The sequence below is a fragment of the Lissotriton helveticus genome, chromosome 6 (assembly GCF_964261635.1).
Source record: "Lissotriton helveticus chromosome 6, aLisHel1.1, whole genome shotgun sequence".
Taxonomy (NCBI): Eukaryota; Metazoa; Chordata; class Amphibia; order Caudata; family Salamandridae; genus Lissotriton; species Lissotriton helveticus.
In genome coordinates, this window is record NC_136067.1 from 113,307,346 (window position 1) to 113,326,136 (window position 18,791).

General features: G+C 45.6%; 1 protein-coding gene across 5 annotated transcripts in view; it reads left to right on the top strand.

Moving 5' to 3' along the window:
* Positions 1 to 6,838: 6,838 nt before the first annotated feature.
* Positions 6,839 to 18,791, top strand: part of LOC144762305 (exportin-5-like) — a 2,106,094-nt gene continuing 2,094,141 nt past the window's right edge. For 4 of the 5 annotated variants that reach the window (XM_078647456.1, XM_078647455.1, XM_078647458.1 and 1 more), the window contains exon 1: positions 6,849 to 7,072. In XM_078647456.1, the coding sequence (XP_078503582.1) occupies positions 6,968 to 7,072 (105 nt within the window). In that variant the 5' untranslated portion in view covers positions 6,849 to 6,967. Of the gene's footprint in view, positions 7,073 to 18,791 lie in introns of all 5 variants that reach the window. The other variant, XM_078647454.1, reaches the window with a different exon arrangement.

The following is an 18,791-nucleotide window of genomic DNA, read 5'->3' on the forward strand; positions in this document are numbered from 1 at the left end:
GCACCACTGACCTTGGATAAAAATACGTTAGGGATCTTGGGATTATAGTGTTATTAGAGCTGCCCATCTGCCAATTCAATATAAAATGGATCGCATTTGGGTCCCTAAAGTTCACAACCACTACGTCACCTTCGATATCTTTGGTTCTGCCCCCCAACCAATCAAGGCGACGAACATGAACTATTTCCCCATTGATGTGATTTGCAATAGGCCTATGCATTCTCAGCCAATGCGTTATCTTATTTTTTAATTGGAAAAAACCCTCCCTCTTATTTCGTTCCAGGGCCGGCACACCTGTTAGGACTACCACATAGGGTAATGCCTCTGGTGGAAGTTCGGGCAATGGAACCCTTTTTGGTTTCCCCCAGGTGCGTCTAGATTCCCTCACCTCCCTTGTTGAATCTGTCAAAACTAGATTAGATGTGTTACCAGTGCTTTTGGATATATTATCACTAGTTTTGTTATCAACAGTACCCAGCAGTTGATCACCAGTTTTTGCTTGAGATGGTCTAGGGGATGCATGGTGATGAACAATAGCTGATACTATATTCCCCAAAGATTTGGGGGCAGATATAGTTGAGGAAGGGATAGGAGCAATATAAGGGGAAGTAGATGGAGGAGGTTGGACAGTAGATGACAGAATTTGTGGTGCGTAGTTAGATGCCTGACTGTCTACATTGATAACACCTTTATGGCCTACAAGATCTTTATTGGCCAATGCATCCTCAATTTTTGACAGTCTACACTCCACCTCCATTAACCTCTCCAAAATAGATGCAGAATACGATCTAATCAGATTCCCAATATCAAGAAGGGACACAGGATCCTTATTCTCAATATGAACATCATCAATCACACTGGTGTCCATACTGTCCTCCTTGTCTGCAGATGTATTCGGTAGGACTGGGGATGTAGGTATGGTATAGATCCCCTCTGAATCTGATTGTACAACACAGGGGTTCTTGGCAACCGTAATCAATTTTTTGCCAAAGTCAGAGCAGCTCAATTTGGGTTGCAACGGATCCCTCCTTTTCCGCCGTTTTTTGTTCGGCGGCGGACCATAAATTTTCCCCATAGGTGGTAATTTTTTGGCCTTATTACGGGCTGCATGCAATTGTAACAAAGCATCTCCCTTTAATGTCGTTAAGCTACTTCCAATAGGTGTTACAGACAGGTCAATCGTATCCGATCTAGATACAGTGTCCGGTGAAAGTACAGCCATATTAACTTCCGGGAGTATACTATCCAATATCGGAATCATCTCATTGGCTATTATCCCAGTAACAGTGTCAGAAGGTCCAATCACGGGAGATAAGGGTAGTGAGGCAGACCCATTCTTTATGCTTTCCACGGAACGGCGGCGGTCAGCCCGCCGCTCCGCCAGGACAATCTCCCTAGCGATGTCAGGCGATGATTTAGAAAAATAATTATCCAAGGTCCCATTGAGCAACAGACCCTGTTTGTCCTGCACAGACTGCTCAACATTATTGGTAGCCATCTATGAGTAACAGGGAGCAGTTGGTGAAGCAAATTGGCGAAAATAATACAGAATTTACATAAACAGTCAGTACCTGTAAACGAATAGTTATGCCCGGCCCGGCCTCCTCGGTTCTCGGAGGGTCTCAGAGGGTCCGCCCTTAGTCCGGGCTTCGTCCCGGGCTGTGTCCCGCACACGCGTCCCGCTAACGCGCTGTAGCCCCACTTGTTATACCGGAAGTTAGCCAAAGGGGAGGGGTTACGGGAAGAGGCGGCAGGTGTGCTCGGTGTTGCTCGCACAGCCTGGTGGGCCTCGCAGTCCTGCTGTCCGCAAATCCCTTGGCACAGCTAGGCAGGACTCACGGGCACAAGGGAGCTTCCAAGCAGCAAAACGTCCTTTTACACTTCACTCCTCGGCGAGCGGCCCCCGCGGAGCGGGGGCCGCGAGGAGTTTTGAAGGTGGACCCAGAGGGGAGGGGTCACGGGAAGAGGCGGCAGGTGTGCTCGGTGTTGCTCGCACAGCCTGGTGGGCCTCACAGTCCTGCTGTCCGCAAATCCCTTGGCACAGCTAGGCAGGACTCACGGGCACAAGGGAGCTTCCAAGCAGCAAAACGTCCTTTTACACTTCACTCCTCGGCGAGCGGCACCCGCGGAGCGGGGGCCGCGAGGAGTTTTGAAGGTGGACCCAGAGGGGAGGGGTCACGGGAAGAGGCGGCAGGTGTGCTCGGTGTTGCTCGCACAGCCTGGTGGGCCTCGCAGTCCCGCTGTCCGCAAATCCCTTGGCACAGCTAGGCAGGACTCACGGGCACAAGGGAGCTTCCAAGCAGCAAAACGTCCTTTTACACTTCACTCCTCGGCGAGCGGCCCCCGCGGAGCGGGGGCCGCGAGGAGTTTTGAAGGTGGACCCAGAGGGGAGGGGTCACGGGAAGAGGCGGCAGGTGTGCTCGGTGTTGCTCGCACAGCCTGGTGGGCCTCGCAGTCCCGCTGTCCGCAAATCCCTTGGCACAGCTAGGCAGGACTCACGGGCACAAGGGAGCTTCCAAGCAGCAAAACGTCCTTTTACACTTCACTCCTCGGCGACCAGTCAACCTTTACAAAGGGCCTTCCACTGTGCTACAGACGCATTGCTGCATTTTTAGTAACTTTTGAACCTTTTGAGCGAGAAGCAATTTTTTTGTTGATATCTGCAGATCATGCAGTAGATGATAGTTTATGTGACAAAACTAAAATTATGCAAAAACCGATGTGGCCGCACTGTTGCATAATTCCAGTGGCCCTGGGCATGTGTAACATACAAGACGGTACTCGATAGCACGCCAAGTTATTTGCTCAACAACTCCATGTCCTAGGGAAAATCAAATTCCTTGGGCATTAGTGAGTCCGAGCTCCATGTGCGAGGACCCTCCGGCCTGGGACTCCCGTGCCCTACTCTGCTGCTGCCACACTGTCCTCAGCCAGAACCCAGAGCTCCGGGTCAACGGGAGCCATTGATTCAAACGCTAAAGTCTGCATCATTATTGAACGATCGGCCTTGTATATGGTCATATCATGCCGCTGCAGCCTTCTGGATAGGTCACCCAATACTGTGAGAGCATCATATAATATGCCCATATTTTTAACAAACACCAGGGAGGTTAATAATCGGTTTAAACAAGCATATTTCCTCTGCTCAATGTCACTCCTCGTTGAGTCTTTGGAAGATTCCATGAAATGTTTACTAAGTGCTTTGTAGCTCTTCCGTATTTTTCCACAAGATACATCTGCCGCATAATCTGATGGTTTTAACAAAAAAATAGTTTATAGCTCAAACGGATCAAAAGTTACTAAACAATGTGAATTGTGTTGCTGTGAAGTGGAAGGCCGTGTGCAAAGTTTGACTGGTCACCTTTCCCACCGCTGCATTTGCATCTTACTCTGGAATTAATTAGGCGAAAGCTTTGCAATGACTGTTAGTATGTGTAAAAATGTCTAAATAATAAAGTATCAGAAAATGTACTACATAACACTGCAGGACAAATGTCCTGGTGGGACATTTGTCATCTGAATATCTTGCTCGCATCTTGCTTTGCCTCCTTGTCCATGGGTTTTTCTCTTCGCCACAGGTACTTTCAGTTTCGATAGACCAAAGGTGAGAGTGTAGACTGGCCACAGCTTGAGAGGAAGTTCCTTCCAGTTCAGCATTAGTTTCTGCATACATATATTCAAGACCCGACTGTAGCCCAGGGGTCCTTCTTCGATCAGCCCGTTGGTCACCAGATTCTGCGGGCAGATCCTTCATGTTAGACACACGCATGTCACACATTCCAATGCTTGAAGAGGCTAGGATACAATGCAACCACACAGAACAAGCCAGCGTATAGCGTTACACACATTACAAATACAACAAACATTAGATCGCAAACATGCAAACACATTACATTGCAAACATACAAGGAGCATGAAAGCTCACTATGGACCAGGCCTACATATCTTCAAGGCACAGAACCAACTTACATTATGACACTTTAATAACCTTAAGTACCACCTGGACTCGATTTTCTTGTGCTTTTTTTGTCTTACTCTTCAGTGCTGGTTGCTAGGCCAAAGCAAATCAAATTATGTGGACGGAATCTCACTCACGGGTGAATGCTTTGAGCAAAATACACCTTGCGGAAACAATAAAGCCTCAGCTTTGACACATTTTCTCCTTGAACCAGTGTCTTGCCTATTCTCCTGTGAACTTTGGCCATAAGGTTTGCTCTTGCAATCACTTTTCAGGCAAGAGCAGTTCATAAAAAGGTTCTTGCAAGTTTGCATGATTTTAATAAAATGTCATAAAAAATCTTTTGCGATTTCTTTTCCTTTGTTTGCTATCTTCTTGGTCAGTGTCTCGCTTCCTATGCTGCAGCCCCTCTTCGCTTGTATTTCCTTTTCTTGAGTTCTTGTAGTGCTGAATTTCTCCTTCAGCTCTTTACTAGGCCCTGCTCTCAAACTCAAACCTACAATTCCTGCAGCCTTTTTTGCCCATTTCTTGGTATTACATGTGTACGTTTGTATTTCTTGTAACATTCATCCATGTTGTATGCAAGTCCTTTTATTTGGGGTTTTGCTGTTTGTCTCGAGTAGGCAACCTCTGCCCATCTCTTTGTATCCCCTGTGTGTTGCATTTGTTTTCATGAAGCAGTCACGTTTCCGTTCCTGCTGAACTTTTACATCTTGTACATTTGCAATTTTTTCTGTTTGTATCGTTTATGTAACGCATGTAATCCTAAGTCCTTATGTTTTGCAACTGGTTCTTTTGTAAAGCGCTCTGACACCTTCGGGTAAAGTCTGCGCTACATAAAAACGCATAAAAGAAATAAAATAAAAAATAAAACTCAAACAGGCTGTTATTTCATCAGTCTTCAATGAAACCCTTTTCTTTCCCAGGTGGCATCAAGGGCGGCGCCACAAAAGTATTCTGATGGTCACAGTGGGGGCAGGCAGGCAGCCTCCTCACTAAATGAGGTGTGAATCACGGGCTCAAGACAGCAGCAGGGCCATCAGAGGCAGCCGTGCTAAGACTGATGGCCCTTTCAGTGTCACTGTGCAGGCCCCTAGACACAGAGGGGAAGGGCGCGCTGCAGATGCCTTCATCGATGTGCACGGTGCACCAAACAGGCTGAAAAATAAAGTTGTACTTTTAAAGTAGGGCTATTCTTACAGTCCCGGGATGCTTTTTTCCAACAAAGAAGTAGGGGAACGGACTAACATAATTTTTACAAGTAAGGGCACGCCGTGCCCTTCCGATCCCGCCCACTTCTTACACTGGTTATTTACAAAGATAACAGGCACACAGGAATGGTCTCTGAGCAGGCTGTAAAAACAGTGCAGTCAGAATTGGTTCGCAAATAACAGGCTGGGAGCGTACACGGCCTTCTGCACTGTTGTGTGCCTGCGGGTACCCTTTGTAATGTAATTGCAGTAGTCTCTGCTTCCCAGACGTGGTGTGTGGGACAATAAAATGCCTTGATTTTGTTTGGTTATAGTAGCCGGGGCTTGTGTGTCTGTAGCATGCACAGAACACGGGCAACAGATACCATCCCTAGCACCCATTGCACTGTTTAGAGATAAACAGTTGTTTTTGATATTTTTTAAGCCAACTCAGCGCGTGTTAAGTCATTGTAGACTGTTTCAGGAGCACTGAACCCAGGGGGTTGGCCACTACGATTCCGCCGCATTTGACAAGTTGGCACGTTTCCTACAAGTCAGTTCCTTTCGTTTTTGCACACCAAATGTAACCACTTGCTTTGGCTGCAGTGTGTTCAAATGTACTTTTGAGCACACCATCCTGTTCGTGAGAACAAACGAGCGAGCTGAGTGGTAGCCCTGGTTTTCCTGTTTGTTTAGCTGAAGAAGCTTTCCGCAGTCTCATTTTTATGGAAACAAACTCAAGATTTCAGAAATGAACTCAGGCAACGACGGGTCTGGTGGCTCAGTGGACTACAGCTGCCACTGCAGGGGCCTGTGTTTGACCTCATGGTCACAGGTTCAAATCCCAGTGGGTCCACTCAGCCTTTCATCCATCTGAGGTCAATAAAATGAGTACCGTTGAGTTGGGTAACAGTAAACATCTGTTATTCAGCGTCAGGACACCTTCGGGTAATCACCTGTTATGTTATAATATGTGTCAAAATAATTGTCATACTCTCCCATTTGTGGAAAACCAGTTTGTTTACTTTGGTGAGTTACTTGGCATCATTTATAGCACTACTGTGGTTCGTTTTTGTGGAGTGTTGGTGAAAGTGCTCTCATTGCAGTTTTTATCATGATTCTGACTGACAGGTCACAGAAAATGATTGATCGGGGACATCACTGGTGACTTGCATCATCGTGTTATCAATATTTTACAGTGGCTTTTGTAGCTTTTTAGTCAAATTAATGACCATGGCTTTCATGTGTACTCAGTGACACAAAGAATCTATAATTCCTTTAAGCAAAGCGTTTGTCATATGAAATGTATTATGACGAATATTTGCTACCTATTTGGAATGCAATGCGTCTCGCATTTTTGAGAGTTTAAACTGTTGGTATTGTAAATGACAATTCCTTTTATTTGTTTTTTTAAAAAACCAACACATAAATAAAAGGCATTGTAATTGGAAATCCCAATTGCACAAAATCTCACAAATGCGAGACCTATTGCATTGCAAATGCTTGTTTTTTTAATCTCCCACTTTGCTCTCCAGAAATGTTGGCATGTATGTTCTTGCGAGTAATAAATATTCGCCTTCGTGAGTCTAAATGAAATAGATTTTCTAGGAACAGCTCTAGGAAAATGTAGTCTATTATGATATCTTGTAGTCGGCGCTACATAATGACGTCAATATTACGCAACATCACCAAGCAATAACAGGACCCATGCGGCATGTTGTCCGCTACTTGTGCGGTTCAAGCCTCGTTTCCGTCTGATGCACCGTTGCACAGTGTGGCTGCTACGGAGGGATTTTTTCCTTTCTAGAAGTCTGCCGAGATGACGGACATGGAAGTGAAGAACGAATGCGAAAACCTCACGAAGGCGGTGAACGTTATCATGGACCCGAAGTCCACACTTCTGCAACGGGCGGAAGCCCAGAAGGTTAGGCGCAGTGATTTGGCATAAACGGGCCCGGCAGAATGTGTAATGCGCATGCGCTCTGCTCGCGCCGGTTCTAGCAGGGGGACTGCTGTGCTGTGTGAAAGGGTTCGGCAATGGGCGGTGATCCTTGAAAGAGAGCGTGTCTTGTTGTACTCAGTCCTGTCCGTATTGTCTCTGTCTTAGTTCCTTCAATGCACGACGAAAAAGAACAGCTCTTCAAAAGTGAAGGATTGCACACAAACTTCATTCCCATCTCCTTAAATATTTTTCATTTGTATATAGCAAGAACTTGTCTCGAAAGTATATGAACGCTTTACATGAGCATGTCACATAAGGCCATATATTTATTTTCTTATGGCAGGAAGAGAGGTTATGTGATGTGCTCTGTATGATAGTGCCACTCAAATCTACCTCAAGGTTGCCTCCACCCACGATCTCGCTATCCTTAGCTCAACTCTCGACTCCATTCAAAACTGGATGTCAATTCATCAACTGATTCTGAATCCCTCCAAAATTGAATTCCTCCTCCTCACTTTCTCCTCCCCGGTTCAATCATGGATGGATCAGACGAATCTACTTAACAATAAGCATATCATTGTTGAAAGCGCAAAATCCCTTGGTGTTTTACTCGACAGCAATCTCAATCTAATCCCTCACATCAATTCCATTGCAAAGTCTGCACGATACCAATTGCGACTTCTTTGGGGAATTCGTCGCTTTTTCCCTGACCATGACCTTAAAACACTGGTGTAATCGCTGGTCCTCTCCAGACTGGACTACTGCAATTCTCTCCTTACTGGCCTCCCCAAATCCCACCTGTCCCCCCTGAAATCGGTCTTACACTCAGCAGCCCGTTTCATCCATGGGGCTAAAAGAAGCAACCACATCACACCGCTGCTATCCTCCCTTCGTTGGCTTCCCATCGAGGCTAGAGCTATCTACAAGACTGCCTGTATCACCCACAAAGCCTTGCACTCCTCCTCTCCTCGCTACCTGTCGAATAAACTGAAACTCTCCGGAGGCTCTAGACCATCTCGGAATGCGGAAAATCTTCTGCTTGAACCCCCCACTTTCAAGAAGGAAAGATCGATGGCCCAATCCTTTTCAGGCAACGCAGTGAGACTCTGGAACTCACTCTCGCCTCAGCTCCGGACTACCTCCTCCTCTCAGGCCTTCAAACTGGACCTTAATGTTCTCCTCCTCCAAAGACACCTCCAAGTCTAACTCACACCCTTGCCTCCGTCTGAAGGAAGACCTCCCATTATTGGAAAGTCTATTGGCCAGGGTTATGGTACCTCCTCCCCAGTGTGTTCTGATAGTTTAATTGTTTAGTAATATCCCAATACCTGTGTATGGTACCCTTTTGGAACTTGCACACGACTTCAATTTTGTCTTGTAACACACTGTTTGCTACCTCGCACATTTTGTTTGTTTTAGATACTTGCACAAGTGCCACCATTGCCTACGTAACGTTTGTTCTTGTGCTGGAGTGTCTGCCTTTTATTGCAGTATTATACTTCTACTTGTATTTTGTACGTTTTTGTAACCTGCACCCATATCACTTTTTGTTCTCCTGTAATGCACCAATTGCTGAAAATAAAGAATTCCCTTCATGACCTAAATACTTCTACTGTTCGAAACACAATTTCCTTATTTTTATCAACAAAGTTTTCTATAAACACAAGGTGACAACATAGTATTTTATCAACAGTTTCTTTAACCCCTTAATTGCTGCCGTCGGCCAACGGTCGTCACGGCCACTACCTCCTCAGTGCTGCGCACGACCGTTGGACGTCCATTCAGCACTAGTTCCAATGGACAGCGCAGCACTGGGGAGGTTTATTTACAAGCTCTAAAGGGGTTAATAAACTTTCTTTTTTTGAAAAAAAAAAATTTGTAACAAAATTCTATTTTTTACAGTGATTCCAAGTTACATTCAATTTATCTTATCCAAATACATTTACAATTATTTTATCAAAACAAGAGACACAAATCCGATAGATAAAATGAATCCACACAGGGAAAAAGAAAAAATTATTTTCCAACGAAAATCTCACATATCTCTCATCCATACACTTTCAAACATACTGCATTCATCCCTTATTCTGTGTCCTGGGGATCACTGATTGTAGTGTGATCTTCTACGCTAGGTCGACGCGTTTCGGTGGAATGGGACCACCTTCCTCAGGACCTTTAGCAGAACAACCGTTCCTTCCAACCAAATATAAATTCTGTGTGGATATCCCGGTCCAATCTGTGCAGGGAATTCTTGATTTAAATTATTCTTTAAGTCAGAGACAAGCGTTCCCTCAATTCACAAGCAGTGAATCTCAATCAATGTTTAGGGGGCTTCTCTTCAATGAGGGGTTTGTTAGAATTTGGGTCCGTTTCTGAAACGGCGAGGGCTCAGTTGAAAGAGTTTCCAGTAACGCTCAATAAGTCATATGTCGTGGCAATTCTAAAACAACGTCTATTTCTTGTATATACCGTGGGTAAATGTACTGTTTATACTGTAGGGCGCTATTAATCCCTCATGTGATTCGATAGTAGATTGGCGGTTCTTCTGTATTGTTTTTCTTCCATTTGTTAGAGGTCTGCCATCCAATCGTCTCAGTCTGTCGTCCCGTACCTCGCCGTTTCAGAAACGGACCCAAATTCTAACAAACCCCTCATTGAAGAGAAGCCCCCTAAACATTGATTGAGATTCACTGCTTGTGAATTGAGGGAACGCTTGTCTCTGACTTAAAGAATAATTTAAATCAAGAATTCCCTGCACAGATTGGACCGGGATATCCACACAGAATTTATATTTGGTTGGAAGGAACGGTTGTTCTGCTAAAGGTCCTGAGGAAGGTGGTCCCATTCCACCGAAACGCGTCGACCTAGCGTAGAAGATCACACTACAATCAGTGATCCCTCAGACACAGAATAAGGGATGAATGCAGTATGTTTGAAAGTGTATGGATGAGAGATATGTGAGATTTTCGTTGGAAAATAATTTTTTCTTTTTCCCTGTGTGGATTCATTTTATCTATTGGATTTGTGTCTCTTGTTTTGATAAAATAATTGTAAATGTATTTGGATAAGATAAATTGTATGTAACTTGGAATCACTGTAAAAAATAGAATTGTGTTACAAATTTTTTTTTCAAAAAAAGAAAGGGTTTATTAAAGAAACTGTTGATAAAATACTATGTTGTCACCTTGTGTTTATAGAAAACTTTGTTGATAAAAATAAGGAAATTGTGTTTCGAACAGTAGAAGTATTTAGGTCATGAAGGGAATTCTTTATTTTCAGTGTTGTTATGTTCCCCTCTTTCCCTGACCTTAAAGTATAAACAGAGGGGGTCCCCTTTTCTATGTTAATGCACCAATTGCTACCTCATGTATTCTGGTTGCTCACTAGCCTCACTTTGCTCCATGTAACTTATGGTTTGTTTTTGTATTTTGTATTTCGTATTTTGTTCCTCGTGTATCAATATTGGTCCTTTTGTGAAGCGCTCTGACACCTTCGGGTAAAGTCCGCGCTATATAAAATTGCATAAATAAATAAAATAAATAGGATGTTGAGTCAACTCTGAGACATGAACCTGGTTACCCGGTTCCAGACTCGGCAGCTCTGACCCTATGGCCACATGTATGTATTTATTTATTTATTTATTTTATTTTATTTAATGCGATTTTATATAGCGCAAACATTACCCGAAGGTGTCAGAGCGCTTTACATAAGAACCAGTTGCGATACATAAGGACTTAGAATTACATGCGTTACATAAAAGATACAAACAGAACAAAATTGCAAATGTACATGTTATAAAGTCACTCAAGGAAGAGATATTCAAGGAAGGGATACGAATGGATATACTCTAAGAGTCACATAGGAATGGTAGAGAGTACAAAGGTCTGCTGCATATACTAGTGATTTAGAGTTATCTCTCTCTCTCTATCTATATATATATATATATATATACAATTAGTAGATTTTCTCAGGTCAAGACCCTAAAAACCAGGAGAGCAGAGTTCCATTAAGTGGGGTCAGAGAGGGGACGCAGTCACAACACCAAGGGAGGGTGGGAGGGATACAAGGGTATGGAGAAAAGGCAAATTAGAAAAAGGAAGAAACATTTAAGGATCGTCAAGGGGAAAACGAGGGAAAAGGGGAAAGGACGAGGGAATGGACAAGATGGCGGGTCAGGGTCCAGAGAAAAACGTCCGAGAATAGCAGCAAAATGGCGGCCAGGACAAAGGAAAAAACGTAAAGAAGTCCATGAGAGTGACCCAGTGAGTATGAATTAGAGTGCCAGGAGAAGTCCGGGGGGTACATAGTTCAGAGATCAAAGTCTCGGGTCCACTGGAGTAACTTCGAAGACAATCAGCCGGTAATGGCTCCCTCTCCCCCATACCTAGGAAAAGTTCACTGGTTCCTCGTTCCTGCCCGGCTGCAGCAGCTTGTATTGGAGCTGGGGGACAAGGTTCGATGCCAGGCGTCGGCTCAACATCCTGTGATTCTGGCCAAATCATTCGGTCTAACCGTGCCTTCCAAAAATGAATACGGCCTTGTGTAATATAACTGTTGTTAATGTCAATACTCCAATACCTCAGGGCAGTACTTGCATTTTTCTCCCTGAAAATAATTGGGATGCAGTTGAAGAAGGTACTATAATCATATATGCAGGGTGTTTCGTATTACTAAGGCGGCGTCTCTAATAAAATAGTCCTAGTTACACTCCTTTGCCCATGCCTTTTTTAGAGTACCCTCTGAAACGTTTTTATCCCACTTACAGTGCTTAATTGTACCCCTATGCATGTAGGCCCCATTGCCAAAGTGTTTCTGCGCTAGAAGAATATTTGCATGCACTTCCATTTCTATCCATGAAATATGTGCCAACACACCTGTCTCAGGGTGACTCACAATTTTTTAAATCACATACAGCTTTATGTTTGCTGTCTCCTTCCTAAAATTGCCTCCAAATCAATGCACGCCCTATAAATTCCTCTTATTTTTTTAAAACATCCCTCTTTCTTGCTTCCAAATGTTGGCATTATGCCATATATGGTGTTTTACTTCCATGTGCTCAAGGATAGAGCAGGACTGTCTGGAAATATGTGTGTACTGAAAGAAATGAGGGCCATATTATCAAGCAAGGGCGATACATTATCGCCGCTTTTATCGACATGAAACTGCCACTAAAACGGCGATAATGGGCTTGATAATATGCCCTTGTGAATTCCCATATAGGCAAATGTTAACACCACAACATGGGCTTCTATGGGAATTCACAAGGGCATAATATCAAGCCCATTATTGCCGTTTTAGCGGCATTTTCCTGCCGATAAAAGCGGCGATAATGTATCGCCCTTGCTTGATAATATGGCCCTGAGTACTGGAAGCACCTATTGCTCAAGTAAAAATGTCAATACTAATAATACTTATTGTGTTTAATAGACCAGACAACTATACTTTCCTGATAACTTGCATTGATGTAAAATGTATTTGGGAAAAAAAAAACTATTAACAAGTCTAACAAAATAAATCGGGCATCTTCCGCTTACTTCGGGAGTGTTGGAACTTGGGGATCCAGTGAAAAATGGAGTTCCTCCCTCGACATGCCTTCACTACGTTTACAGCTTTAGGCATGTCACTTAAAAATCATCGGCATTGTGCGTTTAAATCTAATTAGTTTAACTGAAGTCAATAGCCTCAACATTAAATGCATTAAAGTGCTTGGTGTGCGGCTCCCCTGACTAGGTTTGATGGCTCCCTAGGGAGCCACGGCGCACAGTTTGGAAACCACTGCCTTAGGGTTGAGTAAGAGCTATATAGAACCGCAAAAAAAAAAATGAGACAGACCCATTTATTTTTAGGAACGGGAAGATTAAGTGATTTGCCATGAATCACAGGATATTTGATCCTCCTGCCTGACTCGAACCTCGTTCCCTAGCTTTAGAATAGCAGCAGATGCACATTTAGAAGTACTATACATGTGAATCTTAGTCGTTTACGTTTTAATATAGTTACATAATTTAAAGTGAAAAATGCCATTCTTTCTTTCTTTCTTACCCACTGTCTCACTATGCATGCTCTAGTTTGTATTTCCCTTCATATATGAGTACCTGTTGTATTAATAACTACTGCAGCCCTGCTAATCCTAGAAAAGAAACTGCAGCATGATTCATTGCCAGTTACTGGAAAGGGTAGGGTGGAAGAATGTAAACTTTCTTAGCAATAGTGAAGGAAAGTTCAATTCTATTAATGACATGGAGGCGAGGATTATTCCTAATTGTTTAATTTATTCCGCTCAGCAGCTTTAAACAACACATTTTTTTTCAAAGACTACAAATCCCATGAGTCTTTGCAACAAATCAACAGTATAACCATAGAGTAAATCCCATCTAAGCAACATCAAGGAACAGCACTTCCTCTTTCTTCAAGCTTAACATCCCAAATTCTGCTTTTCTTCAGTAGTCTTTTTTTCTGATCTGATCCTGGAGAAAAAATCCAAAACATGACATCCATACATTTTCAATTTATGGCACATACGTAAGTTCTACACAACATTAGCAATATCAGTAACAATTGAGATAAGTAACAATGAACTAGATTCATCCACCCATGAATCAATATGGAAAGTTGGAATCAACATTACTTAACAAGCTGTAAAAGGGATTTAATATTAGTCCTCAATCTCAGCATACTTATCCATCACTGATGACTTCTGAGGTTACCGGGAGGGTAATATTTGATAATCAGAATAGGATCAATCAATCACAGCATTTATATAGCGCGCTACTCACCCGGAGGGTCTCAAGGCGCTTGGGGTGGGGGGTCCGCTACTGCTCGAACAGCCAGGTCTTGAGCTGCTCCCTGAAGGCGAGGTGGTCTTGGGTCAGGCGTAGGTGGGTCGGGAGGGAGTTCCACGTCTTGGCGGCGAGGTAGGAGAAGGATCTTCCTCCTGTGGTGGCTCTTCGGATGCGGGGGACGGCGGCGAGGGCGTGGTTGGTTGAACGAAGCTGGCGTGTGGGCGTGTAGAAGTTGATGCGGCTGGTGAGGTATCTTGGGCATTGGTTGTGTAGGGCTTTGTGTGCGTGGGTGAAGAGTCGGAACGTGATTCTCTTGTTGACCGGGAGCCAGTGCAGGTCTCTCAGGTGTCCGGAGATGTGGCTGTGTCGGGGGATGTCCAGGATGAGTCTTGCTGAGGCGTTCTGGATTCGCTGGAGTCTCTTCTGAAGTCTGGCAGTGGTTCCGGCGTAGAGGGAGTTGCCGTAGTCCAGTCGGCTGGTGACGAGGGCCTGGGTGACCGTCTTCCTGGTCTCGGTGGGGATCCACCGGAAGATCTTACGTAGCATGCGCAGGATGTTGAAGCATGACTAGGAGACGGCGTTGACTTGTCTGGTCATGGAGAGGGAGGAGTCAGGATGAAGCCCAGGTTGCGTGCGTGGTCTGTTGGTTTGGGTGCGCTGCCCAGGGCGGGGGGCCACCAGGAGTCGTCCCAGGCGGAGGGAGCAGATCCCAGGATGAGGACTTCCCGTCTTGTCTGAGTTCAGTTTCAAGCGGCTGTTCTTCATCCACACGGCTACGTCTTTCATCCCCTCGTGTAGGCTGGCTCTGGCGGTGGCGGGGTCGTTGGTGAGGGAGAGGATCAGCTGGGTGTCGTCGGCGTAAGAGATGATGAGGTTGTGTTGGCGTGCGATGGCCGCAAGGGGGCTCATGTAGACATTGAAGAGGGTGGGGCTGAGCGAGGAACCTTGGGGCACGCCGCAGATGACTTCGGTGGCTTCTGATCTGAACGGGGGGAGGCAGACTCTCTGAGTCCTTCCGGCGAGGAAGGAGATGATCCATTCCAGTGCCTTCTCTTGGATTCCGACGTTGCTGAGGCGCTGCTCTAGGGTGCGGTGGCAGACAGTGTCGAAAGCCGCGGAAAGGTCCAGGAGGATGAGGGCCGCTGTTTGCCCGTTGTCGAGCAGGGCTCGGATGTCATCAGTGGCAGCGATGAGGGCGGTCTCGGTGCTGTGGTTGGCCCGGAAGCCGGACTGCGAGTGGTCGAGGGATCCATTCGTCTCGAGGAAGGCGGCCAGCTGCTTGTTGACTTGTTGAATAGGAGGGATAATCCTCGCCTCCGCGTCCTTAATAGCATTGGAACTTTCCTTCAAGATAGCTATGAACTTTTATATTCTATGGTAGGATCGGAGGCTCATATTATGCTAGTTTAAAGCTAGTTGATAACCAGTGAAGCCAAGCCAGTGATAGGTTTGGATGAAATGTTTTGAAAGTGGAGTCCGAAGACCAATCGGCTGCTCTGAGAATATCCTCTAGGCGACGCCCTAGCTTCCCTGGTGGAACGTGCTCCAAAGGCAGAGTTATAGATTCCTGCTTCTTGCAGGATCCATTTCACCCAACAGGCAATAGTCATCACAGAGACTGGCTTCAAAGACTTCTTGAGGGAAATAAACAGTTGAGCTCAGAAGTAGCAAAGAAAAGAGGAGGAAGATGGAGGTTGCATGCTATTTATGGGATGGAAGATTCTTTTGGTGATTGTGAAGTTGGATACCATGAGAGCTTTCAATGGTGCTGCTCAGAAGTGGCGAATAAAAGTTAATGCATAATGCTAGCCTCCTATCTAAACATGAAATCTTTGCTTGGGCCATCTGAAGAATGGGCATAAGCGTAGGGTCTTTTAATTTTGTAGAAAGAGACCTAAGGGCAAATGATAGTGCAATGCCCTTCTTCCTGATTCCATTCAGTTGGTCACTGTATCTACCATTATTATTGAAGTGGACTCCAAGGTACTTGAAACTTTTGGTTTACTCAAGCCTTTCATGATCCAGAAATCATAATTTCTTTGAGTTTTAGTGCCGCTGACCACGAGGATCTTAGTTTTCTTTTTGTTGATCAGGCCGTTCTTGGTTGAGAAAGCTGAGGTGGCATCCAAAAGGCTTTGCAGGCCGACCTTGGTTTTACTTAAAAGGACTAGGTCATCCGCATACTGCTGATTTGACAGCTGGAAGCCCCCGGTTTGGGCAGATGGGAATTAACTAATCTGGGCTCAAGTCAGATAAGAACAGATTGAATAGCATAGATGCAAGGACACAGCCCTGCTTGAGGCTTTGAAAGGTGTTGATTTGCCTGGATAGGCGTTGCCCATCACAAATTTTTATTCTGACCCATATCTCTTTGTGCAACAGTTGCAAGGCCCTAAGCAGACCATCCGAGATGTTGAGTTGAGACAATTTCTGCCAGAGCTTGCCCCTGTCGAATGCGGATATAGCGCGAACTTGACCCGAACCGAATCGGGTATCAGAGCGCTTTACATAAGTTGACTATTAAATTCCCCTGATCAATTAAGAGAGAGAGAGTGCCATCAGCTTCACAGAAGTCCCTCTGTACTTGGTGAACCCAGGTTGATTTGGCGGGCTGATCTTGTTTGTATGGGCCCAAAACTGCAGTATGTCTAGTAGCACACCTGCAAACTATTTGACATTGCTATCAATAAGTGCTACCAAGCGGCAGTTCCCATCAGTTGTCTTGTCAACACCCTTAAATATTAGAGCAAGTATTGAGCCACGCCGCGGTTCCTCTACGCGCTCCAGAACTCCTATGACGCTATCCCCAAGACCTATTTCCGAGAGATCGAGAGTCGTCAAAGGCAATTGATTTGGGACGGGCGTCCACGTATTGCCCTCGCGAAACTCACCATCCCTTGGTACGACGGGGGCATGGCGCTCCCCGATATCAAGCGATATTATTGGGCTTCCCAGCTGTCTGCTATTAATCACGTGATGTTTTCACCGGGTCGAAATCCTGCATTCGAGATGGATAGACTCCAGCTGCCGGGTGGGGACTTTAATAGAGCGCTTTATTCCCGATCAGCCGGGCGCCATCTTGTGGGCCCGTCCAGGAGTGCAGTAACTGTGTGGCGAGCCGCGAATGTGAGTGTGGGATGGGAAGATCGAATGACGCTGGCGACGCCGCTTTATGCCTCGGAACGTTTGGGGTGTCTCTGGTCTACTAGGGGCTTCGACCGCTGGGATATGATTGGTATAAGTAAGGTGGGTGATGTATGTTCGAAGGGTAGTGTGAAATCGTTCCAGGCCCTCCAGGAGGAATATGGTTTGAATGGTAGGGAATTTTTTCGTTATCTGCAGGTCCGGCACGCCCTCGCCTCAGTCTTGACTCCTGATATGGCCCTGCCCGAGTCTTCCCCCCTCGAAGATCGTGTCCTTGATGGGCACCTGCCTGATAGCACTATTTCCCTGATCTATAAGAAGCTGATCAATAATCGGACGGACTTATTGGTCCGACTTCGGGAGGCTTGGGTCGGCGATGGGTTGGAACTGGACGACGAGGATTGGCAGTCGGCACTCTCTTCTCCCAAGGAGGTAGCCATTCCTGCCCGTCTCCGTTTGGTTCAACTTAAAATCCTTCATCGAGTGTATGTCACTGGTCCGCGTCTGGTAACGATGGGCTTTTCCTTGGATGGGTTATGCAAGCGTGGTTGTGGGTTGAGTGCTACTTTTTTACACATCCTTTGGGAATGCCTGGTTGTGGTGGCTTACTGGACTGCTGTGCTTGAGGTGATGACTGATGTGACTGGTGTTGCCCTGCGGCCTGAGCCTCGACGATGTCTGTTGAATGTGTGGGAGCCCACTGACTACTCTGTGGCCCAGACCAGGTGGGCTACCTTGGGCTACATGATTGCGAAACGTGATATTGCGCAACTCTGGGGCGCATCCAGGCCCCCTGAGGTCTCGAAATGGGAGGACAACATGGACTGGTCCATGTTTCGGGAGAAGACTGTTTATGTGGCCAGGGGCAGACCCAGGGCGTGGACGAGGATTTGGGGCCAGTGGAATGAATATCGTGGAGATATCTGCACACCTCCCCTTGTGGGCACTACTGATGTTGTCCTATCTCCCTAGACGAGCGTTCCCGGAACCCTTTCATACTGTTTTTTGAATTTCCGATTCTCCCCGCTGCTCCCCCCCCCGACCTTGTTGGAGCCTCTGGGCTCTTGGTAGGTTCTCCTGACTGTAGACCATCCCCTCCGTTCTTTGGGCTGACCTTGATTACCGTGCATTCGCCTTTTTAGTGTTTGTTTTTCTTTTTGTATAAATAAAAATTCAATATGCTCTGTGACATGTTGGGAGTAATGCTTTGTGCTGGATGTGTGCCTGACCACGGGTGTACACTTCTGATTTGTGCCTTATTATTAGCGGCCAGCCCGTGAGGTTGTAGGCCCATTCTTGTATTTTTCTATGCTTGCTTAAATAAAGGTTTTTGAAAAAAAAAAAAAAAAAAAAAGTATTGAGCCACGCCATGACAGAGGAATACAACTCTGCGGCAGTATGGTCAGTAAGAGCGTGGTCAGCTGAGTGGCCCAAAAAATTGGATCCTTCTTGATAATAGCTGGTGGTATTCCGCTTGGCCCCCCCTCTCTGAGATCCTTCCCAATTTGTTTCTGGACTAAAACGTTAGTAATGGGGCACCAGGATGCTTCCTGATCACTGCTCTTGATGACCGGTTCCTTGAATAGAGTGACTTCCAGGCCCTCCTGCTGTAAAGGGAGCCAGTCCGATTGGGCCAATGGGTTAAAATGATTATGCAGGAAATGATACCAAGTTTGCTCTGAGATGTTAGAGGAGGTGACATTTGGTAGAGGTCTGCCCACTCCATTTATAGTTCTCCAGAAGTTCGCAGAGTTGTTTGACCTGATATTATACAA